The 24,371-nt window shown below is 66.1% G+C and overlaps 3 protein-coding genes across 5 annotated transcripts; 2 read left to right on the forward strand and 1 right to left on the reverse strand.

The window, feature by feature from the left end:
- Positions 1-2,225: 2,225 nt before the first annotated feature.
- PPP1R27 (protein phosphatase 1 regulatory subunit 27) lies at positions 2,226-4,261 on the forward strand. The gene is made up of 3 exons (XM_068913309.1): positions 2,226-2,522; positions 3,632-3,782; positions 4,126-4,261. The coding sequence occupies exons 1-3, from the start codon at positions 2,336-2,338 to the stop codon at positions 4,247-4,249; spliced, it is 462 nt and encodes a 153-aa protein (XP_068769410.1). The 5' UTR covers positions 2,226-2,335; the 3' UTR covers positions 4,250-4,261.
- Positions 4,262-4,619: 358 nt separating this feature from the next.
- On the forward strand, positions 4,620-7,007 carry MCRIP1 (MAPK regulated corepressor interacting protein 1). Its single transcript, XM_068913310.1, has 5 exons — positions 4,620-4,691; positions 4,779-4,820; positions 4,899-5,017; positions 5,159-5,257; positions 5,429-7,007. Exons 2-5 carry the CDS (start codon positions 4,813-4,815, stop codon positions 5,491-5,493), a joined length of 291 nt encoding a protein of 96 aa, XP_068769411.1. The 5' UTR covers positions 4,620-4,691; positions 4,779-4,812; the 3' UTR covers positions 5,494-7,007.
- Positions 5,591-23,387, reverse strand: GCGR (glucagon receptor). Of its 3 annotated transcripts, XM_068913308.1 has the most exons (16): positions 23,257-23,387; positions 18,127-18,287; positions 17,461-17,557; positions 17,220-17,327; positions 16,528-16,649; positions 16,338-16,444; positions 15,980-16,133; positions 15,755-15,914; positions 15,618-15,678; positions 15,403-15,472; positions 15,225-15,313; positions 14,556-14,694; positions 14,381-14,422; positions 13,321-13,455; positions 11,039-11,160; positions 5,591-10,546 (listed from the first exon to the last, which is right to left on the reverse strand). In XM_068913308.1, exons 2-16 carry the CDS (start codon positions 18,175-18,177, stop codon positions 10,510-10,512), a joined length of 1,494 nt encoding a protein of 497 aa, XP_068769409.1. In that variant the 5' UTR covers positions 18,178-18,287; positions 23,257-23,387; the 3' UTR covers positions 5,591-10,509. The 3 variants fall into 3 exon arrangements, with proteins under 3 accessions (XP_068769409.1, XP_068769407.1, XP_068769408.1); XM_068913306.1 differs by lacking the exon at positions 11,039-11,160 and having other exon boundaries at positions 5,591-10,583; XM_068913307.1 differs by having other exon boundaries at positions 5,591-11,160.
- Positions 23,388-24,371: the final 984 nt, after the last annotated feature.

Here is a 24,371-nt window from a genome sequence, read left to right on the forward strand (position 1 = left end):
ATGTCACATGGGAAGGAGACAGTGAACCTGAAGGCCAATTCAGGAGGCTACTGACTCCGGTCACCTAACGTGCATGCACTGGAGTGGTAGAATAGAAGGCTTATTCAACGTTTGGCTGTAATGCCAGCTCCTACCTTCTACAATGCTTCCCCTTGGAAATAGAGGGGGAAGAGTCCTGGCTTGGTGTGCACAAGCATTCAGAATAGAAGTAGTGACCTGTACTAAACAGGAAATCACTGAGCCATGGGATCAGTGAACAGTGTTAATTGCTGCCTGTTTTGTTAGTAATTAGTTGTGTTGTCTATGCTGACTGCCATCTGTGGCTAGATAGAGAAGGATCTTTGAAGATACCTCCTTCCAGGGCTACAACTTCATAGGTCTAAAGGTTGGCAGTAGACTCGTTCCTAGTGTAGCCCAATTGCCAATGCCATACCCGAACAGAACAGGCAGTCCTAGCAGCATCTGCTCCTGAACTGGGGCTGATGACTGGTACCTGCTTCTGAGTAAGAAAAGCTGCTTTGCTTTTGGGGGTGGAGGGGAGCAAGGGCTGTTCTTAAATTCCACTGGAAGGATCTTGGCTAGGAATCAACTCGAGAACTGGCTTTTAACTGGCTTTGTGGAGCCAGTTAAAGAAGTGCAAACAAAGCAGAGTTCTGTAATTGTCCTCTGCTAATACTCTGGGACCTGACATGCTCAGTTGAGGGGAAGGGGGCTTTTCTCATATACCAAAGCTCCTCTGGCAGAGTAGGACTTCATCAGAGTCATCCTCTGCATACAGCTAATTGCTGTTCCAAAGGAACAGGCAGAAGTGTTCTCTCTCAACAACAGACAGTTCAGCCTCCCATTAGGTGGTATTCCTTGTCTGAGAATGGCTGTGTGGCTGAGTGAAAAATATCAGCAAAAAGATGAAACAATTTGCTAGAAGATGAACAAATGTGGCAAGCAGTTCTCAGGTGCTGTGAACAGATTCCTACCTGTCAGCCTTATTACTGGTGGGAGTTCAATAGAAGGTTAAGTTGCAGAAGTGGCAGAATGACTTTTCTGTGACTGTCTTTCCTGACAGGCAGTTGGGGGGGGGGGCGGGGGATTCATTGTTTTGGCTGAACAGGCCATAATAGTATGAAGTAGAGCACACTATGTTCACTTATCTGAAATGACCAAACCTATGATGGGGGGAAAAGGAAGGAGGAACAGCTGTTGCTTGAACCCTTGGCTGTTGGCTGGTCTGGAAGATTCCTCAGTGAGCAGACAGCCCCCTTCAGCCCTTTGACAACTAGAGCTGGGGAGTAACAAGTGCAGAAGCTGGTGGTGGTGCTGTTCCTCAGGTATTCTTCTGAAGCTGTTCTGCAGAAGCCTACCCTTATGCAACAGTTGCACCTAGAGCCTTAGAGCTCAAAGTTTGAAGCAGAACTACAGCACTGAACCCCATAGGCTGGCATTTTACTCTTCTGGTTCTGTCTGCTGATTATATCCAACTGGCTGGTGGCGCGCTCTATGCTTAGCTGTACTCTCGTCTTGCAATCGTGCTGGGCAGCATGGCTTGTTCTGCTCCCTTTCAGGTCATCTGATGCAGCTACAGGAGGGTGACTTAGCTCTGAATGTATTTGGCACCATAGCTCTGGTGCCAAATATGTTTGTGTTACTCTGGCTAATCAGTACGTGGTGGCTGGTTCCCCTCGCTTGGTGATAAAGGGGTTGTGTCTTTTCCTGGTTTGGCAGCGGGAGTCAGAAATTGCTGCCGGGAAGTCCTGTTTTCAGGCCCTTGGGCTCCTCTGAAGGGCTATCCATGCACAAGCAACAGCAGATTTGACCCTTGGATGGGCACATCAACAGGTGGGTGGTAAGATGAGACACCAACTTCTGCCCAAAAGTGGGAGGCTGCGGGACTGGGCGGCTCAATTACAAAGTATCATGGCAAATAGCATGAGCTGCATGTCCTCAAAATAGCCCACAGGAGACTATATAACGAGATGCCCCTGGAGAACCATCAGTCCTGGGCCAAGAGCCTGCGAGTGAACTGTGTGTGCCCAGCGCCACCTCCAGCGTGCTGCGTGGGAGTGTACTGAGAGCCTGGGGACTCTGCTTCTTCTCTGTTTGCCCGAGGAGGGGTACGCAGCTGCCGGAAACACGCTTCAGAACAGGCGGATCAGCAGAGGTGTAGGTTCCATCACGCCTAACTTAACGAAGAACTGACCTGAAAGGTGCAAGAGGAGAAAGCAGTGTTTCAAGGCCAGCAAGTGGTAGGGCTGAGCACTGACCAGCTCCGACTGTTCTTACAGCCCCCCCACATGCCTCTGCCCTTCCTCTTTCCCAGTGTCTTAAGGCTGCTTTCGGCATGAAAGACTATTGTCAGGTCTCAATGCCCCGGTACAGTCGGTACGCCAGGAGATTGAGAGCCTCACGCACTGTGCACTTTCCCAATGATGTCGTCTTTCAGGACCACATCAGGCAGGGGGACCTGGAGCAGGTGGGCAGATTTATACGTACCAGGAAGGTCACTTTGGACACCATCTACCCTTCTGGTGAGTGCTCTTGGGGTTGGCAGAGCTGGAATCCCTGAGGCAGTGTGGCTTGGCTGGGCTGCGAGGGAGAAGATAGAGAATAGCGAGGCTGGGGACAGGCTGTGGGCCACCTTGGCAGGGTGACAGGCTGAAATCAAGTTGTTTTCCTCCCTGGTGAGGTGTACCACCCCAAACATTGCCAAGTAGGGCCCAGGGTGCCCCAGCATCTCCCCTTACCAGCATGGCCAGCGTATGCTGCAGGAAAGGGGGAAGCTCACCATCTGTCTGGGTCCCCTCAAAGCATGATGTTGCACCTACAGCATGGTGTGACTAGAGAAGTAGCAGGCAAAAAGAAAGTGATAAAGGGAGCATAGGCTAGTAGCTAGAGCACCGAATGAGATGGGGGACTCCTGTCTTCTGTCCTGGCTTGGGAGAGGAGTAGGGAGAAGCCAAGTTCTGCGTTTCGTTCCTGCCTCTATCAGTTTCCCGCAAAGGCTGTTCTCTCCCTCGAGCGTGCATGGACCTGTGGACTTGTGGAATAAATGCCGGAGGAGAAGGTATTGCAACATGTTTGCATCCTGCTTCACCAGAAACTGTTTACAGAATGCCTTGGTCCACACGGGCTGGTGCGGAGCCCAGATCTGTCCCTTTCCTGTCCCATGGGCTCAGCTTCTGCTGTCACGCGGCCGTGGAGATTTTGTCTCAAATGACCCTGGACTGCCTCCTGTACTGATTGCTTCATTACTGGCTCTGTGAGGAACTTCCAAGACTTGGACAGAGCAGGACCCATGAGACGCTTTCAGGGTCTGCAGGCCTGGGAGGCCTGGCAGGGGCTCGAGGTGGGGGTTAGGTGCAGCTCCACCTGCTCGACAGCTCTGCCTCACCGGGCAGGGGCCATGGGGCTGCCCCTTCTGAAATGGGGCATTTTCACTGTAAGAGGGGAACCGAATCCTGCAGCAGCTCCTTTTGCTTCCTCACGAGATAGTCATTGTTCCTTCCCCAAACCGTCTTCTCCCCTCTAATGGGGGTCTGCTTGCACCCCTCTCCTGGGGTGCAGGTGAGGCGCGGGCCGGCTCACAGCACCAGGGGCCGCTGCCCCCGCGCGGGGCTGACGAGTCCCTTCTTCCCAGGCATGGCAGCCCTCCATGAAGCTGTGCTTACGGGGAACCTGGAGTGCGTCAAGCTCCTGGTGAAGTACGGTGCCGACATCCACCAGAGAGACGAGAACGGCTGGACGCCCCTGCACATGGCCTGCAGCGATGGCTACGCAGACATAGCCAGGTGGGGAGCGACCTGCCGGGGCGGCCCCGTGCCTCGCTCCACGGCACCAGGGCGGCCCCGTGCCTCGCTCCACGGTGCCGGGGCGGCTGTGCGTCCCACTCCACGGCACCAGGGCGGCCCCGTGCCTCGCTCCACGGCGCCGGGGCGGCTGTGCGTCCCCCTCCACGGCGCCAGGGCGGCTGTGCGTCCCCCTCCATGGTGCCAGGGCGGCTGTGCATCCCGCTCCACGGTGCTGGGGTGGCCCTGTGCCTCGCTCCATGGTGCCAGGGCCGCGGGGTGCTGGCTCCCGGCCCGCAGGTCGCCGAGGGCCGTGCTGCCGGCGCTCACGGCCCGTCTCCGGCAGGTACCTCATGTCCCTGGGGGCCAGCCCCGAGGCCACCAACGACGCCGGGGAGAAGCCCGCGGACCTCGTGGACCCCGAGTACAAGGAGCTGGTGGAGCTCTTCGAGGCCGCCACCGTGGACTGAGCCCGGGCCGGGGGGTGGCGGGGAGCAGCGGGGCTGTGCACCGACCGCGGGGCGGCGGCGGCGCCCGGGCTGGGCCCGGGCCGGGGGCGGCGGGGTCGCTCGGTGTCGCCTCTCGGGAGCCGCTTTGTACTTTTCCAATAAAGCACCTCGGACACGGCCGGAGACTCCCTGCGCGGCGGGGGCGGGGCGGGGCCGGGGGCGGGGCCACGAGGGGGCGGGGCCACACGGGGCGGGGCAGAACAGGGGCGGGGCCGATCGGGGCGGGGGCGGGGCCGACCGGGGCGGGCGAGGCGAGGCAGGGAGGGGGCGGGGCCGGACGCGCGGCGGGGGCGGGGACGTGGGAGGGGGCGGTGGCACCGGCGGAGGGGGCGTGGCGGCGCCTGCGCGCGGCGGCGCTTCCGTCGCGGCCTGGCGGCGAGCGGAGGCGGGAGCCGGGGCCCAGGTGAGGGGCGCGCGTTGCCATGGCGACGGGCGGGGGGCGGCCCGCGGCCTAGCCCCGGCCTCGCCGCTCTCTCTTCTCCCCTTGCAGCCGCCGCCGCCGCCGCCTCACGGACGACGCCATCATGGCTAGGTGAGCCCAGCGCCGGGCCCCGGTGCCGCGCCGGACCCGCGGGGAGCCGGCCGGCTCAGCCTTGCGCTTCGTTTGCAGCTCCCCGGTATCCCGCGTGGTCTACAACGGCAAGCGGAGCGGCGGGCCGCGCTCCCCGGGCACCGGCAGCGAGATCTTCACGCCGGCCCACGAGGAGAACGTGCGCTTCATCTACGAGGGTGAGCGGCGGGGGAGGCCGCGGGGCTGGGCCGCAGACGGCGGGGGGCCCCCGGGGGGCCCCCCGCCGTCTGCGGCCCAGCCCCGCGGCCCAGGCAGCGGTGGCCTGAGGCGAGCCGCCCCCCTCACCCGTGTCCCCGCAGCCTGGCAGTGCGTGGAGCGCGACCTGCGCAGCCAGATGGGCTCGGAGCGCGGCCTGGTCGAGGAGTACGTGGAGAAGATGCCGAACCCCAGCCTCAAGGGTGAGCGTGGCGGTGGGGGCGGGGGGCGCCCCCCCATCTCAATGCCCTCCCCCCACCCTGATCCCTTTCCCCTGGGCTCCTGCTGGAGGGGGCAGTGGGGAGCCTCCTCCCTGGGGCTGGGGTAGGGCCCCCCGCCCCGGCCGCCAAAACGTCTCCTCGTCTTGCCCGCAGCGTTTAAACCTGTCGACTTGGGGGATCTGAAGAGGAGGAACACACAGGATGCCAAGAAGTCCTAAGGCAGGTTGTCCCTGCAGATTTGGCTGGTCTCCTAAGGTCCTCAAGCAGATTTAATTTGAGATTTTTTTGTGTTGATTTTTCCTCCTCTGGTCTGTACTCTGCCTGTGGGAGAGCTGGTCAGCTTTGGGCTGGCTCTGAAGCTGCCTGAGTTCAAAGATGCATAGAGGCTCACTGAGGATGCCCAGAGCCTGTTGTAATGGATTCCTGTCCCTTGCCTGTAGCTTTCTCTGGCCTCAAGCTGTCCTTCCCCACTTCATGCTGGGCTCACAAATCACTTGCTCTCCTTCCCTCTCTGTCCCTGGTGAGTTGAGTGCTTAGGCTTGCTGGGGCCTGGTGCATGGCAGGGCAAAGCAGAGCTGCCCCGTCTGCGGTAGAGACAGCACTAGTTTTCTGCTCCCTTCTGTGTACCAAGGATCCACAGTGGCCGGAGTGGGCCAAGGTGAGAAGGAATGAGAGTGGGTTCCTTCCCTGTGCCTCGGGACAGACAGGCAGCCCCAGTCCAACACCAGGTAGTACGGCAACCTTTCTTGCAGCTGACTGCTGGGCAGGTGACACTGTGCCTGTTCCTTGCTCCCTTGTGGGAGGGCTTAATTTGTACCTGGGCTGCTAATGCTTGGGGCTAGTCAGTGCTGCCAAAGCTCTTGGGTCCATATCAGAGGCCAGATTTTTCCTTGTGCTTAGATTGGGCCAGATCCCTGTGGTGCTGGAGATGGAGCTGCTCCTCTCTCCCTGCAGATGGAGAGAGATGGGGTGTCAGCACTGGCACCAGCCCCAAGCATCTGAGAGATGCTCAGAGGTGGAGCATTGGGCTGTTTCTTGGTGTCCCCCGCCCCCGGCCTGGGTGCTCTGGCAGCTCCACAGAGATAGCAACAATGGGTTGGTTAGTACTGACTCTGTGAAAAGAAGCTTGTTTGCACCCTTTGCCTGAGCAATGTCTTGCTGTTTTAGTACTAACACCGTATTCCAAACATGCCCTCTTCTTGCTTCCCTGGAACAACATTTGGAGTAGGAGGAGGACAGGAAGGGGTGATCCCTTTAAAGAGACCTGGCCTCCGCAGCTGGCAGAAATGGCGCTGTGCTGCTCCCGCCTAGCTGTGCTGATCCAGTCTAACTCATCTTGGGATTGGCTTTCTTGGGACCTTCCTTCCTGGCAAGGCTCAGGTGGTTTCTGCATGATCACCTTTGAGCAAGGGAGGGCGACTATACCATCCTCACACCCTTGTGGACAGAACAGCTGGTGCCAGCCATGGGGCGGCTTTGCCACCCCAGAAGACCGTGGGGGAGCTAGAGGAGCAGCCCTCTGCCTGCATGTGCTGCAAGAGCTCGCAGGGAGGGGGGCTGCCAGGGCCTTGCCCAGCACAAAGGAGTGGGCTTGTGGTGTGTGCAAGGTGCAGGGGGGAGTTGTGGTTGCTACTACCTTTCCTTTGTTGAGTCATTGAGCTATTATTGTTCCTTTTTTTTCTGTTGTCTGTCACTTGAGGAGTGTTGTAAATAAAAGCTGGTGTCCTTTTGAGTCTGCCTGCGTGTGAATCTGCCTGCTCCTAGGTTACTTGCCACAGCACCTGCTCTGTCCTTGCCTTTGCGGGATATGGGGCTAGGTTGTCTGCTGCTCACTTGTTGGGGTTGTATCCAGTGGAAGGAGCAACGTCCAGGGAACTGCCTGGCTCGCTCTTGACTCTGCGGGCGTGCTAATGCCTCTGCCTGGCTTTGTGGAGGCCCAGGTAGAAGGTCTCGGCTGTGTTGCCACTGCAGGTGCTGGGTGCAGCCCAGAGGGCAGGGTGCTGCCGGATAGTCCCTTAGTTCCTGCACTGTTTGTGCCTTGCAGCTGTATGTGCACGCTGATCTCTCAGGGCTGGCCTGCATGTACCTACAGCCTCTTCAGTTCAATGCCCCTGTTCTTCCCTTTTTTAGAGTTTTAGAGTTTGTTGTTGAAATCCTCTGCTTTCTATTTTAGACAACCGCTGAAAATAGATGTCAGGACTTTGTGGGTACCTTTTCGGGCCTGACCAAGTCCCAAGAAGTAATGCAGAGAGCAAAGGCCACCTATTTTTTTTTTCCCAGAAGGGATCTTATCCTTGCACTTGCTCTGGGCTCTTAATTTCACTCCAAGCATGCACTGCCTGGCACTGAATGTTAGTAGCACAATGCCCTTGGGCTCTGGCAGCCCTCCTGCAAGCCAGCATCCTAGGAGCTGTCGCTGGACCAAAGATTTAAATGTTGAGACTATTAATACACTCATATCCTTTTCCCTCCTCTGCTTTAATGGTATTTAAACTATACTTAGCATTGGCAGAATTTCTCCTCAACTGCATCTCTTTACGTTTCGCCACGACCCTGTTTATCTCTTATCACCAAAATATTCTGTGGGGAGTGCGTGCTGGGGCATGCACTGTCCTAGTTGTGCCCCCCATCACAGGCGCGCGTTGCCTCAGCCCATCTCGGTTCGGTCCCAGTTGACTCCATCGGAGGAGGCCTGGGTCTGCTTTGTTACCCCTAACGTTGCGGCAGGCGCTCTGCCACAGGCGATCCAGGGAGTGCCCTCCTGGGGGAACAAGAGGAAAAAAGTAATGATTTTTGCTATTATGGCCTATCTCCTTTGACTTTTCCTGCAAGACTGAGCTTTTCTTGCAGCATCTCAGGATTGCTCGCTAACAGCAATGCTTTCAGGCTTTCCCCAGGTACTTGCACAGAAGTGCCAGGGGACTCGGTCTGTGTGGCGCGTCCTGGGAGCACGGCAGTTGAGCAGGGCTGTTCTCATACTGGAAGCCCTAAACATGCGCAGAGCTGTGTTGTCCTAGGTCCCTGTGTCTTGAATAGAAGATGGGAGAGGGCTCTCCTAGGGCTGCCAGCTCTAGAGGAAGGCTGTCTGCCTTACAGGGCAGGCGAGAGCGCACCGTGCCAAGGAGGCATCTGTGCTGATACTGTCAGGACTTCGCTGCCCCGCTACCCTTGGCTGTAGGATGGGGTTACGCTGCAGCTGTATTTTTTCCTCTATTCTGGTGGCATGGATTTGAGAATCTGAGCCCAAGGCATGGAGCTGGCATCCGCTAAGTGCAGCGTTTGTGTGTGCTGGCAACTGGTGTGTGGGTCTGTCCTGGTGCCCGCGTGCAGGCTGTGCCCCAGTGAGCCCCTGCACCGCTGGGCAGTGCGAGGGATGGAGAGGAGCTGCAGCCCGGAGGCGTGTGGAGCAGAGCCGCAGGCGGAGGTGCAGGAGGTGGGAGAGCGCGTGAGCGTGGAGGTGTGCGGTACAGCTGTGCTGACAGGACAGCCGGACCACAGAAACCCGAACAGCCGAGCGCCTAGGTCATCGTCAGCCAGACTGCAGAAACGCGAGCAGCTGAGTGCCTCGATCCTAGGCAGCTGGACCACAAAAACCCGAGCAGCCAAGTGCCTCGGTCGTAGCCAGCCCACTCCTGCCCCTGTGCAGAGCTCTGCTGCCTGCCGGCGGGTCCGGCCGGGCTCACCCTCCCAGCAGGCTGGCAGGGACCAGATCCTGCTTTTGCCCTGTGCGTTCCCCAGCCCTGACGGCGCTCCGAGGCTGGGCGCCAGCCCCGGGCGTCCCTCGCTATCCTCCGGCCCCAGGCTCCAGCGCAGCACAGAGCCGCGTGCTGCAGAGCCGGGAGGCGGCACTGTGGTTCACCTGGCACCGCGCGGGGCCAGCACCGACTCTGCCATCAGGGTGCTGGGCCTGGGTCCTTGGTGGAGGAGCAGGGTGGCAGCACACATGCAAATGCACACACACACATACATGCAGCTATGCACGCACACACACACGCACACGCACACACACGCACGCAGAGCTACGTGCATGCCACGGGAAGTCGCAGCTGTGCCAGCAGCTGTCTGAAGGCTGTGCGGGAGGCGGTGATGGTGCCCAAGCCAGCTGTGGGGAGGGGAGCGCCTGCAGGTCGCCTACGCCTGACTCTCGCCTCAGTCTTGTTTTTGTGTTGATTTGGATGCTGCAAAGCTGGAGGCAATCCAATAACTCAAGTCTTAATGAAAGAGCATACAAAAATCATTTTATAAATTCATGATTTTTATAAAGACTAATAACAGACCACAGGGGTCAATGGAGTGAAAAAGCACAAAAGAAGTGTGAAATGCATTTGGTGGAGGGGTGTGGTTAGGAGCCCCTGCTGAAGGGAATGAAGCCAGAGGCCAGTGAAATCAGACTGTTTACCTATAAAAACCAAACTTAGCAATGGTTTATTTTCACTATGACTAGGATATGATTTTTATCATTAGATTAAATTGTAGGAGGAAGAGAGGTATGTGTTGTATCATTGAATTAAATAGTGGGAAGAGAGAACAGTAATGAACAGAATCTACTTAGGAGACCAATTTGCAGTCTACAATTACCTTGATAAAGTAGGAGTATTACTGCAAGACGGAGCGGGCGAGGTGGCCGCGGGGCAGCGGGGCCTCGGCGGACGTGTCTGCAGGGACTTGGAGGAAACATGGGTCCTCATCCCCAAGGAGGAGGCCAGGCTTCAAGAATTGATCAGCTATTGACAGTTTATTATTTCGTCCTCTTTTTCTAACTTCATTTCCAGTTCTATAATTAATTGCTTTGCTCTTTGCAACAGTAAACTTTAAAAAAAAATGTTTGTTTCAAGGCTTGTTTATTTATGCCCGTCTCTAGGGGTGGTCCGACCAGCACTGGCTGCCGAGTTCCTTACAGAGACACAAATAAAGGCTTTAGGGGAAGGGCATGTGTCTGGCATCAGCAGGAGACACGCGCTTCTGGAGTGACGCCTGCCGGGGCGACTCCTCGGTGATCACCAAACGGTGATTTGTGGCCGAGCCCGTGCGTCGGCGGCGGCAGCTCGTTGGTGGCCAGGAAGCGCAGCACGCCGGTGCGGTCGCAGGGGGCGAATATCTGGTAGCCAGGCTGGGGCGGGGGTGGCCCTTGGCCGGCGAGAGGGACCGGTGCCCGTGGCAGCCAGGTCGCCTCGGTCGGGGGCTGGAGCTGCTGCTGACGGCCGGGCTGTTTTCTGGGGCTTCGCAGCCTGGCACTAAATGTCCCCTTCCAGTTTCTGTTGCCATGGGAACCTGTGGGCGATGCAGGACTAATCACAGTCCCTTTGTTCTGCGAATAAATGTTAATGGCTTGGTCTCATCCCTTTGTGGTCAGAGAGCACAAAAGTGGGCAGGCGGGGCCTGGTTACACTGGTGCTTGCGTGGGCATGCAGCTGGTGCCATCAGCATCCCGGCTTGGGTACTGCCAGCATCCTGGCTTGGGTACTACCAGCATCCTGGCTTGGGTACTACCAGCATCCTGGCTTCGGTACTGCCAGCATCCCAGCTCGGGTATCACCAGCATCCTGGCTTGGGTGCCGCCAGCATCCCAGCTTGGGTATCACCGGCATCCTGGCTTGGGTACCGCCAGCATCCCAGCTCGGATATCGCCAACATCCCGGCTTGGGTGCCGCCAGCATCCCAGCTCAGCTATCACCAGCATCCTGACTTGGGTGCTGCCAGCATCCCAGCTAGGGTGCCACCCGCATCCTGGTTTGGGTGCCACCATCATCCCATCTCGGGTACCTCCAGCATTCTGGTTCGGGTGCCAGCAGCTTGGGTACTGCTTGCATGCCTGCTCTGGTCCCCAAGGCAGGTTGGAGCAGGTGTTGCTGGGTCTGGCTCTGTGGTCCTGCTCCAACTGGGGCCTGGCGGAACAGGGACAGGGCTGCGCCTGGCAGCCAGCGGGCATGGTTTTGGGGGGGGGGGTGTGGGTGTGGGTGTGTGGGTGTGTGCGTGTGTGGGGGGGTTAATGGTGTGTGTGTGTGTGTGTGTGTGTGTGTGTGTGTGTGTGTGTGTGTGTGTGTGTGTGTGCACGCGTGTGTGCATGTGTGTGTGTGTGTATACACATGTGTGCGCACACATGCATGTGTATATACATGTGTGAATGGGCTTCTGTACGTCTAGGGGTGTGTGTGTGTGTGTGTGTGTGTGTGTGTGTGTGTGTGTGTGTGTGTGTATGAGCACACACACACACACACACACACACACACACACACACACACACACACACACACGTGCATGTGCAACACTGTGTTTGTACAGCTATGCACGTGTGCATTTCCCGCCATGTCCATCTGTGTGTGCGTGCACGCGTGTACACATATATACACACGTGCATATGCAACGCTCTGTGTGTGTGTCCACATCTCCCTGCATCCCCACACTGTCCCCGCGTCCTGCTCCGGGGCAGACGGGGCCCTCGGCCCCTCCTTGCCTTTACGCCAACATGCCGGCTGCTGGCCCCCCCCCCCCCCCCCCCCGGCCCCGGTCAGCCCCTCAGCTCCTGCCCCACAGCCATCGCGGTGCCCAGCGCCACTGCCCCATGGCACAGCAGCCCCTCGGCATCGCTGCCCCACAGGCTGGGGCCATCCTGTCCCGTCCTGTCCCGTCCCCGCGGTGGCGCAGCCCTGCTCGGCCAGGGCAGCCGGCGACCAGTTGTGTAAACAGCAGAAAATCACTGTGTGTCCGGGGATGATGGCTGCGGCCGCGCATTCCCCCCCCATGTCCCCCCACATCCCCCCCAGCCCCAGCTGGGGACGGTGGCCGCATCCCCCCCACATCCCCGTGTGCCCCCAGACCCAGCTGGGGACAGTGGCCGCGTCCTCGCATCCCGGGGCGGTGGCACAGCCTGGTGGCCGCAGGGCGTTCACAGTGCCGTGGGGCTGCCGTGGGGCCTGAGCCGGCAGCCAGACCCCCGACCACGACCCCCAGCCTCATCCCCATCCCTGTGCCCGACCCTGACCCCATCCCCATCCCTAGCCCCAATCCCTGACCCCCATCCCCAACCCCACCCCCCCGACCCGACCCCGTCCCCATCGCTGTCCCTGTCCCCATCCCCATCCCTGTCCCCGACCCTGATCCCACATCCCTGACCCCGACTCCGTCCCCATCCCTGTCCCTGTCCCCATCCCCATCCCTGTCCCCGACCGTGATCCCACATCCCTGACCCCGACCCCGTCCCCATCCCACGCCCGGGAGCAGAGGGGGCCACCGGACGGACGCAGATGATTTAATTAAGGGCTCCTGGTGCTGAGAGGCACCGAGCCGATTAGCACCGCTTCCTGAGCAGGGCCGGGGCGGAGGCGTGGGGCCCAGCCGGCCTGCTGCCCCCGTGGGGCTGGGGTGTCTGCAGGGCTGTGGGGCCGAGGGCGCGCCGTGGGGTGCACGGAGGGGTGCTGGGACAGGCAGCAGGGCAGTGGGGCGCGCCGTGGGGTGCACGGAGGGCGCTGGGACAGGCAGCAGGGCAGTGGGGCACGCCATGGGGCCGTCCCCCAGCCAGCCCCGCCATGCTGCGTGGGTCCCGCGCTGGCACCAGCCGCCCCGACAGCCGGCGCGCACGCCTGGCCCCGCAGCCCGGCTGGGCCCCCGACGGGGGTGACACCGCCGCCCCACTGCCCCGGCCCCACACCGCTACCCCAGACCCTGCCCGGCCCCACACCACCATCCTGGCCCCCTGCCCGGCCTCGCAGCGCCGCCCCGGACCCCCCCACCCGTCCCCGCTCCGCCGAGCCACGTCCGTCGTCGCGTCCCCAGCACAGGGCCGGGTGCCCAGCGCAGCGCCCGCTGCCGAGGAGGAGGAGGAGGAGGAGGAGGAGGAAGGCAGGGGCCAGCGCCCCGGGCGGGGGCCAGCGCCGGCCTGCGGGTCAGGCTCAGAAGTTGCTCTCGGCCGTGCTCTCGGGGAGCTCGTAGCAGTGGTGGCGGCCGCCGGGCGCCGGGGGGGCGGCGCGGCCGGGGCGCTCGAGGCGGCGGGGGCCGGGGCGCGCGGGGGCCGGGCTGCGCCCCAGCCCGTTGCCGCAGCCGCTCACCAGCTGGTGCTTCTCGCCGGCGGCGGCGGCGCCGTTGCGGGCGCTGGGCGCGTGGCTGTAGGTGTGCTTGTACTCCTCGGCCAGGTCCTTGCCCAGCTTCCAGCGCTGCCACCGCTTCAGCAGCTCCGCCTGCACCTGCGCGCGCCCGCCGTCAGCCCGCGGTGCGCCCCAGCCCTATGCACCCTGCACCCCGCGGTGCGCCCCGCATCCCGGCCCCGCGCCCCGGCCCCGTGCACCCTGCAGTGCACCCCACGGTGCGCCCCGCATCCCGGCCCTGCGCCCCGGCCCCGTGCACCCTGCAGTGCACCCCGCGGTGCGCCTTACATCCCAGCCCTGTGCCCCAGCCCCGTGCACCCTGCAGTGCACCCCACAGTGCACCCCACATCCCAGCCCTGCGCCCCGGCCCTGTGCCCGAGCCCTGTGCACCCTGCACCCCGTGGTGCACCCTGCACCCCGTACCCTGCACCCCAGCCTTGCACCCTGCACCCTGGCCCCCTGTACCCCATGGTGCACCCCACATCCCAGCCCCACATCCTGGCCCCATGCATCCTGCATCCCGCAGTGCGCCCCGCATCGTGGCCCCCCCCGTCCCAGCCCCGTGCACCCTGCACCCCGCAGTGCACCCCACATCCCGGCCCTGCGCCCCGGCCCTGCGCCCTGGCCCCATGCACCCTGCACCCCGTGGTGCACCCTGCACCCCAGCCCCGCACCCCGGCCTTGCACCCTGTGCCCTGGCCCTGCGCCCCCTGCACTCCACGGTGCACCCCGCATCCCGGCCCCGCACCCTGCAACCCACACCCCAGCCCTGCACCCTGCACCCCGTGGTGCACCCTGCATCCTAGCCCCGCGTCCCAGCCCCATGCACCCTGCACCCCACATCCCGTCTCTGCACCCCAGCCCTGCATCCCCGGCCCTGCGCACCCTGCACCCCAGGCCCTGGCCCCGCAGACCCGGCCCCGTGCCCCTGCACCCCACTCCCCCAACCCCACACCCCAGCCCTGCACCCCTGCACCCCGTGCCTCTGCACCCTGTGCCCCAGCCCCGTGCCCCACACGCTCACCTCCTTGTTGACGAAGCAGTAGAGAACGGCCACCAGCATCCCCTGGGGGAAAGCAGAGCCGTGAGGGCGCGCGGCCAGCCCTGCCCCGGTCCCAGCCCCGGTCCCGGCCCCGGTCCCAGTCCCGGCAAGGCGCATGGGCCGCTGCGGTCCGGCTCCGGCGCGGGGCCCGGCTCACCTGGAAGGAGCTGAGGAAGAGGTCGAAGAAGAGCTTGACGTAGCGCAGGGTGCCCTGGGCGTGCTCGTCCGTGACGAAGGCGAACACCACTTCGTGGATGCCCAGCAGCGGGATCAGCGTCAGCGTGGACTTGGCCAGCCTGCCGGGGAGCGGGGCCGTCAGCGCCCGCGCCGGGGCATGGGGCTGTGCACACGCACGGGCAGGTGGGCACCACGCACACCTGTGCACCGCGCACACACACACACACACACACACCCCACCTCTCCCATGCACTGTGCACCCCCATCCACCGTGCACGTGCACACACATACACCATGCACACACATGCACCCCCCCCACCCCCCTATATACTGCACACCCATGCACCGTGCACACCCCCCACCCCCCCTACACTGCACACACATGCACCGTGCACACACGCGCACACACACATCCCCACCTCTCCCATGCACTGTGCACGCCCATCCACCGTGCACTTGCACACACACGCACCCCCCCACCCCCTATATACTGCACACCCATGCACCGTGCACACCTCCCCCATACACTGCACACACATGCACCGTGCATACACACATGCACACACACACACACGCACCCCCCCATACACTGCACACACATGCACCACGCACACACACGCACACACGTGCACGGCACATGGCCACGCACCGGAACTTGTAGTCAGTGTAGCGCATCTGGTGTGCCCGGAGCTTGGAGACGAGGATCTGGATGATGCGGATGAAGATGAAGAAGTTGATCTGGAAGGGAGCGAGGCGGTGAGGGGCCCGGGCTGGCGGCCCCAGGGCGGGCTGCGCCCGGCCGGTCCGTGCAGGGCGGCGGGACTCACCAGGATGGCCAGGAACACGGGGAAGCGGAGGATCCACCAGAAGCCCATGTTGTTGTTGGTGCTCCAGCACCTGCAGGGGCAGAGGGGCTGGGACCGCCCGGGCCAGCGTGGCGGTGGCGGCAGCCCCGGCGGCGGCCCCGGGGCCGGGGTCTCCGTGCCCCCCAGCCGGTGGGGCACCGCGCGCCCGCCCCCACCACCCCATGCCCGGTACTCACTGGATGTTCTCGAAGAGGAATTTGACGACGACCCAGGGGACGAGGAAGAGCACGGGGGCGCCTGGGGGCAGCGAGGGGCGGTGAGGCGCGCGGCGGCCCCTTCCCCTGCCGGCGGCCGCGGCGGGCGCCGCACTCACCCCAGCCGATGCACAGGTAGAGGGTGAAGTAGCTGCGCTCGGAGAAGACGGCCACCACCAGGAGGTTGTGCAGGTAGATGCCCTCCACCAGCAGCCAGCAGTAGTTGGCCACGATGCCGTACTGCATGAAGACGGTGGCGGCCCGGCAGCCGGCGGCAGCCTGCGGCAGGGCAGGGTCAGACCCCGGCCCCGGCCCCGGCCCCGGCGCCCCCGGCCCCGGCTCACCTCGTCGCTCAGCCAGATGCCCACGTTGTAGTCGTCAACCTTGTCGCTGTAGTGGGTCTTGAGCAGGGCGTCGATGACCAGCACGGAGGCGCCTTTCAGGATGAAGGAGGCGAAGAGGTTCATGTGGATGTAGTTCCTCATGCAGTGCAGCTTGCTGCGGAGAGGGAGCCGCGCTGAGCGCCGGCCCGGCCCCGGCCCCGGCCCCCGGCCCCCTGCCCTGGCCCCGGCCCACTGCCCTGGCCCACCGCCCCAGCCCCTGGCCCCCGGCCCCTAGCCCACCATCCCAGCCCCCAGCACACCACCCTGGCCCCAGCCCCGGCCCCCAGCCCGCCACCCCGGCCCCCGGCCCCGGCCCCACCTGAAGCCCAGCAGCACGGCCAGGGCGAGCAGCAGCGCGCACAGCGACACCGAGTAGCCCACCGTGTACATGACCTTGAAGCTGCCGTAGGTCTTGGCGAACTTCTCCTGCGGGGCGAGGGAGCGCGTGAGGGGCCGGCGGCACGAGGAGGGGGCAGCCGCTCCGCCGCCCCGCTCGCGCCCCGGCCCACCTGCGCCGCCAGGTCCTCGGCGTCGATCTGGCACTGCGTGGCGTCGCGCAGGGACTGCCCGCCGGGGCCCGTCACCCACTGCCCGTCCGGCCCGCAGGTCTTGAAGACGTGTCTGTGCTTCACTGCCAGGAGAGCGCGAGGCGGAGGTGCCGGCGGGTCACCGCCCGGCCGCGGGGACGGCCGCCCCCAGCAGCGCACGCGCACGCCCCACGCACGCTCCCCATGCACACGCTTGTGCATGCACCCACGTGCACTCCCCCCCGTGCTTGTGCATGCACCCACGTGCGCTCCCCCTGCACACGCTTGTGCATGCACACACGTGCACTCCCCCCCGTGCTTGTGCATGCACCCACGTGCACTCCCCCCCGTGCTTGTGCATGCACCCACGTGCGCTCCCCCTGCACACGCTTGTGCATGCACCCATGTGCACTCCCCCCCGTGCTTGTGCATGCACCCACGTGCGCTCCCCCTGCACACGCTTGTGCATGCACACACGTGCACTCCCCCCGTGCTTGTGCACGCACCCACGTGCACCTGCCCATGCACACGCTTGTGCATGCACACACGTGCGCTCCCCATGCACACGCTTGTGCCCCCCCATGCACATGTTTGTGTGCACCCCCCCCCCCCCAGCACGCACACAGGCATGCACTCGTGCACAGAGCCCCATCCCCGGCCCAGCCTGCCGTTACCTTTGCGGTACCAGGGCAGGAACCAGGGGCAGGAGACGTTGACAGTGGTGTTGGGCAGCGCGTCCGGCCAGCAGGAGAACTTGTCGAACGTCCGGTTACAGACGAGCTCTGCGGGGAGCGGCCGAGGAAGGACGTGGCGGGGCCGCCCGTGCCCAGCCGGTGGCGGGCGCCCGGCTCCGCGGCTGCCCCCGTGTGCCCGGGCGTCCCCGTCGCGCTGGGGCCCCGCGGGAGCCGCGCTCACCTGTGGGTGCCGGCAGCCGGCTCATGTTGCGGTGGCACTCCTCGCTGTAGGCCTTCCAGCTCTCGAAGAGGAAATCCGTGATCTGGGCAGAGGGGCCCTGGGGGCACCGCGGAGCGTCACCCGTGCCGGCCCCCCATGGGGACGGGGGTGCTGGGCAGGAGGGGGCCAGCGTGGGCTGCCGTGCCGGGCTGCTGTGCACCATGCCGTGCCTCAGCGTGCTGCCCTGCGCCATGCCGTGCTGCACCGAGCTGGGCTGTGCCGTGCTGCACCGAGCTGTGCTGTGCTGTGCCGTGCTGCAGCATGCCATGCTGCACTGTGCCACACTGTGCTGCGCCGTGCTGCACCGTGCTGCACTGTGCCGTGCCATGCTGCACTGTGCCACACTGCGCCGTGCTGTGCTGCACTGTGCCGTGCTGCACTGTGCCGTGCTGCACTGTGCCGTGCCGTGCCGTGTGGCACTGCACCGTGCCGTGCTGTGCCAGGCCATGCTGGGCTGTGCTGCACCATGCTATGCCGTGGGGCGGGAGCAGTCGCTGTGCAGCGCAGCACAGCACGGCGCGGGGCTGCAGCAGGCAGGGGCGGCTCGGCGGTGGCTCGGCGCCCACCTGGCCCCGGTGCGCCCGGCCGCCGGAGCAGGGCAGGACGGCCGGGAGGGCCCAGCCTTACCTGGCAGCAGATCAGCAGCAGCAGGAGGCCGAGGAGGCTCGGCCGGGACATCCCTCCGCAGGGCTGCGACCCGCATGGGGAGCGGCGTGGGGCGCTGGCTTCCTACCGGCCCTGGGCGGCTCCGGCACCAGGGCGGCGCGGGCACCGGCGGGAGGGCGACCCTGGGCGAGAGGCGGCGCGTGGGGACGGCGGTGGGGCGAGGAGCTGCCCCGCTCCCGCGTCCTGGCGGGACCCTGCTGGGCTTTATCGCCCCGCCGCTCGCGCGCTGCTTGTCCCCTCAGCCCCGGGTGCCTGCGGGACGGCGTTTGCGCCCGCCGGCCGGACGCAGCCCCCCCGGCCCCGGCGGCGGCCGGACCCTCCTGCCGGTGCCCGAGCATCCGCCCAGCGCGGGGCGTTATCTCGGCCGCCGCGGCCCCGGCGGCGCTGGCTCCCCCGCGAAACCCAGCTCACGAGGAGCCCTAATTCCCTGCATCCTGCCCTAAGCCGGTTACTGGGCTCCTGAGGGGGATTTCGGCTCTGCTGACAAGGGGACCATTCTCCGGGCGCCCCGCGGGCCGGCCGGGCCCCGGCCCCCCCCTCGGCGGCGGCTCCCAGGGCTGCCGCGCTGCCCCGCACCTATTTTTATCCCTGGGAAAGTCGTCCCCGCGCAGAGCTCGCGAATCAGCGTGGGGCTTTCCGGGGCTGGACCTGCCGCCCGGCGCCTTCTTCAGGGGGCCTCTCTCTCCCGGGACAAACCTTGCTGGACGGAGCCGGGGGTCGGGGGGCCTCTGCGCCGGTGGGCGCCCGCCCAGCCGCCAGCCCCACGCCGGCGTCTCTGTCCGTGTCACCCCCAGCCCCATGCCGGCATCCCCATCCATGTCACTGTGCCAGCCCCACGCCGGCATCCCCGTCCGTGTCACCGTGCCAGCCCCATGCCAGCATCCCCATCCATGTCACCCCCCAGCCCCACACCAGCATCCCCATCCGTGTCACCCCCCAGCCCCACACCAGCGTCCCCATCCGTGTCACCGTGCCAGCCCCACACTGGCATCTCTGTCTGTGTCACCCCCCCCCCAGTCCCATGCTGGCACCCCCATCCATGCCAGCCCCACATCAGTGTCCCCGTTGGCATCACCCCACCAGCCCCCCACCGGCGTCCCTGGACCCATCACCCCCCCAGCCCCACACCGGCGTCCCTGGACCCATCACCCCCCCAGCCCCACACCGGCGTCCCTGGACCCATCACCCCCCAGCCCCCCACCGGCGTCCCTGGACCCATCACCCTGCCAGCCCCCCACCGGCGTCCCTGGACCCATCACCCCCCAGCCCCACACCGGTGTCCCTGGACCCATCACCCCCCAGCCCCACACCGGTGTCCCTGGACCCATCACCCCGCCAGCCCCCCACCGGTGTCCCTGGACCCATCACCCCCCAGCCCCACACCGGCGTCCCCATCGGCACCGGCCGTGGCAGGACCCTGCCCCGAGCATCCTCCGCGCCGGGAGGAATGGCTGCTCCGGGCAGCGCAGGCCAGCGGCGAGCTCGCTGCCAGCCCCTCCGCGCCGGGAGGCAGCTCTGGGGCAGAGGTGTCGCTATTTTTAGCCGCCTGCGATGGGATTTCGCGGCGGGGAGGCCTCTGCCCTAGACGCCCCCCCCGGCTGGCAGCCGCGCTGGCCAAGCTGGGCAGGCTGCACTGGGTGAGGGGTGCTGGCGCGCGGGCCGTCACGCTCCCTCCACCCTCGGCCCCTCGCGCCGCCGGCCCCGCCGGGCCCTTTGCCCCAGCTCAGCCCTCGGCCCCGGCGCAGCGGGGTCCCCCCACCGCCGCGCGCCCCCGGCTGGCTCCCGCGCCCGGCCGCGGCCCCGGGATCCGGCCGCGCACCTCCGCCGGGCACGAGGCACCGGGGGGGACTTTTGCTCCGGGCTGGCTCCGCTCCCCGAGCTGCGGCCCCGCGGCTGCTGACCCCGCGGAGGCCGGGCTGCAAACGGCCGTGGCTGCGGCGGGGGGAGTGGGGGGACGGGGAGCGGAGGGATGGGGAGTGGGGGGACGGGGAGCCTGGCCAGCCGCGGGCTGCCCCCTCGCAGGCGCTTGCCCGGGCAGCCGGCCGCGGGTGCGGACGGGGCCGGCTGCTCTGGGGGGGTCTCGCAGCCCCGCGGCCGTGGGGCCGGCGGGGGCATCGCCCCGAGCTGCAGGGAACGCACGGGGAAAGGCTTTTGCCCCGCGCGCGTCCCCCTGCCCGTGGGGGCCCCGGCTCTGCCCCAGAGCAGCCCCGGGGCCTGGGAGCAGCTGGCGGCCGGCCGAGCCGCGTGCCCTGCCTGGGGCAGAGACGTGGGGCTCCCGCCGGGGTTTGCCGAGCGCGGCGGCCTGACACCGCCCCGGCCCCTCCTGGCTCCCCATCCCACGTGCGAGGCAACAAGCTCCACATCTGGGACCGTCGTGGCTCATTGCTGCACGGATCAATGCCTTGGAGAAGCCTCCACGGGGACCCTCGCGGGCATCTGCAACGTGACCTCGCGGCACCCCGGCACGGCGACAGCCCCCACGAGCGGCACGGAGCGGCTGGTGCCTCCGCGCCGCCGGCCGGGCAGGCAGCGCAGCCCCGCGCCCGGTGCCGCACCGCTGGCTCGGGAGGCGAAGGCGGGTGCTGCCGCCCCCCAGACGCGGGGATTAGCCCCCAGCGCGCTAATGCAGCGCTTTGCACGGCTGGCTTGGCTTCCAGCTCAGAGCTGCGCGCCAGCACAGCAGGGGCTTCGGTGCTTGGCAGGGGAGGGGGCAGCGGAGGCCGGAGCTGATGCAACGCCAACACGAGCCCGGCCCTGCAGACGCTTTGTGCTTCCCGCCTCAGACCGCAGCGAGCAGGACGGGCCGTGGCCCGAGGAGGCTGCGGGGGGCCCGGAGGTCTGACCCGCGCCCCTTGCGGCCCTGTGCCTGCCCCAGCCCCCAGCCCCGGGAGCCTCCTGCCCCCAGCTGTGACCCACGGTGGCTCCAGCCCTGCCGGGGCCCCTCTGCAAAGCGGGGACAGGAACGGCGGCACCGAGGCAGCTGAGCTGGAAATGGGGCTGGAAATGCCGAGCAGCGGCACACGGAGAGCCGACGGCACCAGGCACCGGCGACGTTGGATTTGGTGTCGCTCTGGACCAGGAAAATGCGAAGCAACTTTGACAGCGCTTTCATCAAAGGCGGCACAGGGTGCAAAGAAATGGCAACTGCCCATGTGCCGGCGGGACAAGCACCCTCCACGTCCCCTCCAGCCCGAGGGAGGCAGTGCGGTCTGCAAGCACAGCTGTGCAGCCCCGCACTGGTGGGATAAAGCTGCCGTCCAGCAAGCCCCGGAGAGGGGGACGCGGAGCCCCACCGTGGTTCGGACCTGGCTAGGGAAAACGAACGGGTTTTTTCTTGTACGTCGCATTGCATGAGCCGGGAAGTGACAACCCATGCGACACGGGGGACGGCACATTAGAGCCACAGCGGGTGACACGTGTGGTTGGAAGTAGCTGGGGAGGCGCGGGACCGGGGGAAGCCTAGGAAAAGGTCAGCGCAGGCAGGCGGGCGAGCACGTGCGCCTGCACCGGGAGCGCAGCGCCGGCCGCCCCAGCCGGGCTCGCGTCGCTATCGGCTGCTGTGGCCATCCCGGACCTGGGGACGGTCCCTTGGTGCCTCGCCTGGGTCGAGCTCAACCCCTGTTCTGCCAAGGCTGCCAACGCACAAGCGACATTGCCCAGAGCTGGTCTGGGGGGGCCTGTCCGGGAAGGCTCCCTCCCTCCCTGGGACGCCCCAGCGCGCCGGGCCCGGACAACCCTCGGGGAGCGCTGGAGGCTGGGGGTGCTGGCGGAGCTGCGCGCAAGCCCCCGGGCCGGTCGGTGCCCGGGGCTGGTAGCTGAGTTCCCCAAACGCCCTGGGCTGGCATCGTCGGACCCCTGAGCACTTGGCCCTTGGCCTGGCCCAGGGCCCTGGCCGTGCGGGACGGGGCACAGGGGGATGGAGCGGGGCCACCGTCCCCTCTCCTGTCCCCGGCCAGGTCAGATCCTGCTGCTGCCTGGCGTGGAGAGGTGCTTGGAGCGGCGCTGTGCTCTGTGGCTGCTGTCAGCCCTGCGCTGCTGATCAGGGCTTGCGGTCACATTGTTTCGTTAACCATTTTTAATCCATGTTTTGCCTCTTCTCCACTCAGCCTTTTTTCTTTTTCCCTCTCCAGGCAACAGAACATAAAATCTGCACCACAGCGTGCGGAAGGGAGCGGGGATCGCTGGGAAGGACAGGAGCTGGCAGCTGGGGCGGCACTAACGTGATGAGGAGGGGTCCCGCAGGCCCTAAATTTTCCTGCTCATGCACACATAAAGCCAAAGAAACCACAGGGGCGACTGCTCAGCTCGGCGTGGGGCAGAGCGCCCGCAGCAAGCGCTGCACGGGGCAAGGTGGACACGCGTTACAGGCTGCCCGGCACGGCACGGCACGGACGCATGCCGCAGCCAGCGCAGGCTGGGAGGCAGCGCACAGCCCATCCTCTGCCCTTGGCACTCCCGGGGCCGGAGGGGAGCCCGAGGAGTGCCGGGGCCGGGGCGTGCGGTGCCAGGCAGCGGCGACCTCTCGGCAGCCGCTCTGGAGATGCGCATGCAAGGTGAGGGCGGCAAGGTCACATACCCAACATGTCCTGGTTAAACAAAGCCATTTACCAACACCGTGTTGACACAGCAGAGCTCGGGACAGAGGCACAAAGGGCACTGGCGGTGGCCCTGCGACGCCGGGGCGCCGGGGGGGCCGGCAGGGCTGCGAAGGGCCCCCGCGCCCTCCCCGACGGGAGACCCGACGGCGTCGCCCCGCCGGGGCCCCCGGCGCCGCCCGCCCGGGGCCGTGGCGGCCGCGCGGCCCCGCGGAGCCGAGGCGCCCGCGGCGAAGCCCTTCGCGGCCCGGCGGCGGCGGGTCCCGGGGCAGCGAGCCGAGCCGGGCGGCCGCCGCCGAGCCCCGGGAGCGGCCCCGCCGCGGGAGCGGCCCCGCCGGGCGCCGGCAGCCGCTGCCCCGGGACCCGCCGGGCTCCCGCTGCGGCCCCGGCGATGCCCAGCCGCGCCCCGGCCCCCCACGCCCCGCGGGACGGGGAGCCCCGAGACCACGGGGACGGGCGCCGCCCCGTCCCGCCCCGCCCCGCCCCGCCCCGGTACCTGTCGGGGCTGGGCTGGCGGTGGCTCCCGGGCGCATCTCGGTGCAGGCGGACACCGACACCGGCGCCGACACCGGCGCGCTCGGCCGCTCCGGCGAAAACTTTTGGCGGAGCCGCGGCGGCGGCGGCGGCGGCGGCTCGGGGGGAGGGACCGGCGCGGGGGAGGGACCGCGGGCGAGGAGGGACCGCGGGCCAGGAGCCGCTTCCCCGGCCCCGCTCCTCCCGCCGGCGCGGGGGGGCGCCGCGGCCGGCCGCAGCCGCTGCCCGCCCCGGTGCTCGGCGCTGCGCAGGGCGCCGCGCTGCCGGGCGGCCCCTCGCCACCGCCGGGCGCACCTGGAGGCGCCGGGGCTCGGGACCGGCCCTGCGCGCCGGCGGCGCAGCTCCGCGATGCTCCCGGTGCGCCGCGGCCGCCGGCGCAGCCCCTCGCTCGGTGCAGCGGGGTCTCCGGCCGCGGGGGGCTGCGCTCCCGCCGCGGGCGCTGGGGCCGGCGGGGCTCGCGACCCCAGGGCGCTCTCGGCACGGTCCCCTCAGCCCCGGCTCGTCCCCCTGCTCTCGCAGGACGCAAAGGCCCGGTCGCCTCCGCGCTCTGGTCCTGCCTGTGCCGGGAACCAGCAGCTCCTGCCCAAGAGACCAGGGCTCGCGCCCGCTCCGGGACCCGGACAAACCTCTGCGCTGCAGCCGGGAGCTGCCTGGACCCTCTCGTTCCGGCCTCTGCTGGCGGTGATGGCTCTGTGTTTGCCACGCGCTGTCCTGGTGGAGCATGTTCAGGTAAACACATCCTGGAGCAGCTGCAAACACCCTCCGTGTCCCCTGAGCCCCCAGATCTGGGGCTGGAGCTTGGCCTGGGCAGAGCCCCCCGGCTGAGGGGAATGGCCAGCAGTTGACCGCTGCCCTGATGGTGGGGCATAAACATATTTACCTTGGACCGATGGCTGTGGCAGCAGCGCAGGCTGCGGGAGCCCGGAGACGCGGAGCGTCCTCCCACCTGGAGCCCAGCCAGCGCCCGGGCCTCGCCGCCGTGCATCCCCCAGCCCCGGCCCCGCTGCGCTCGGCCGGCCGCTCGCTCGCGGGGAGCCCCTGCGGGTGCCGAGAGACCGACGTGGGCATGCGCCGGGG

The sequence above is a fragment of the Struthio camelus genome, chromosome 19 (assembly GCF_040807025.1).
Source record: "Struthio camelus isolate bStrCam1 chromosome 19, bStrCam1.hap1, whole genome shotgun sequence".
Classification (NCBI taxonomy): Eukaryota; Metazoa; Chordata; class Aves; order Struthioniformes; family Struthionidae; genus Struthio; species Struthio camelus.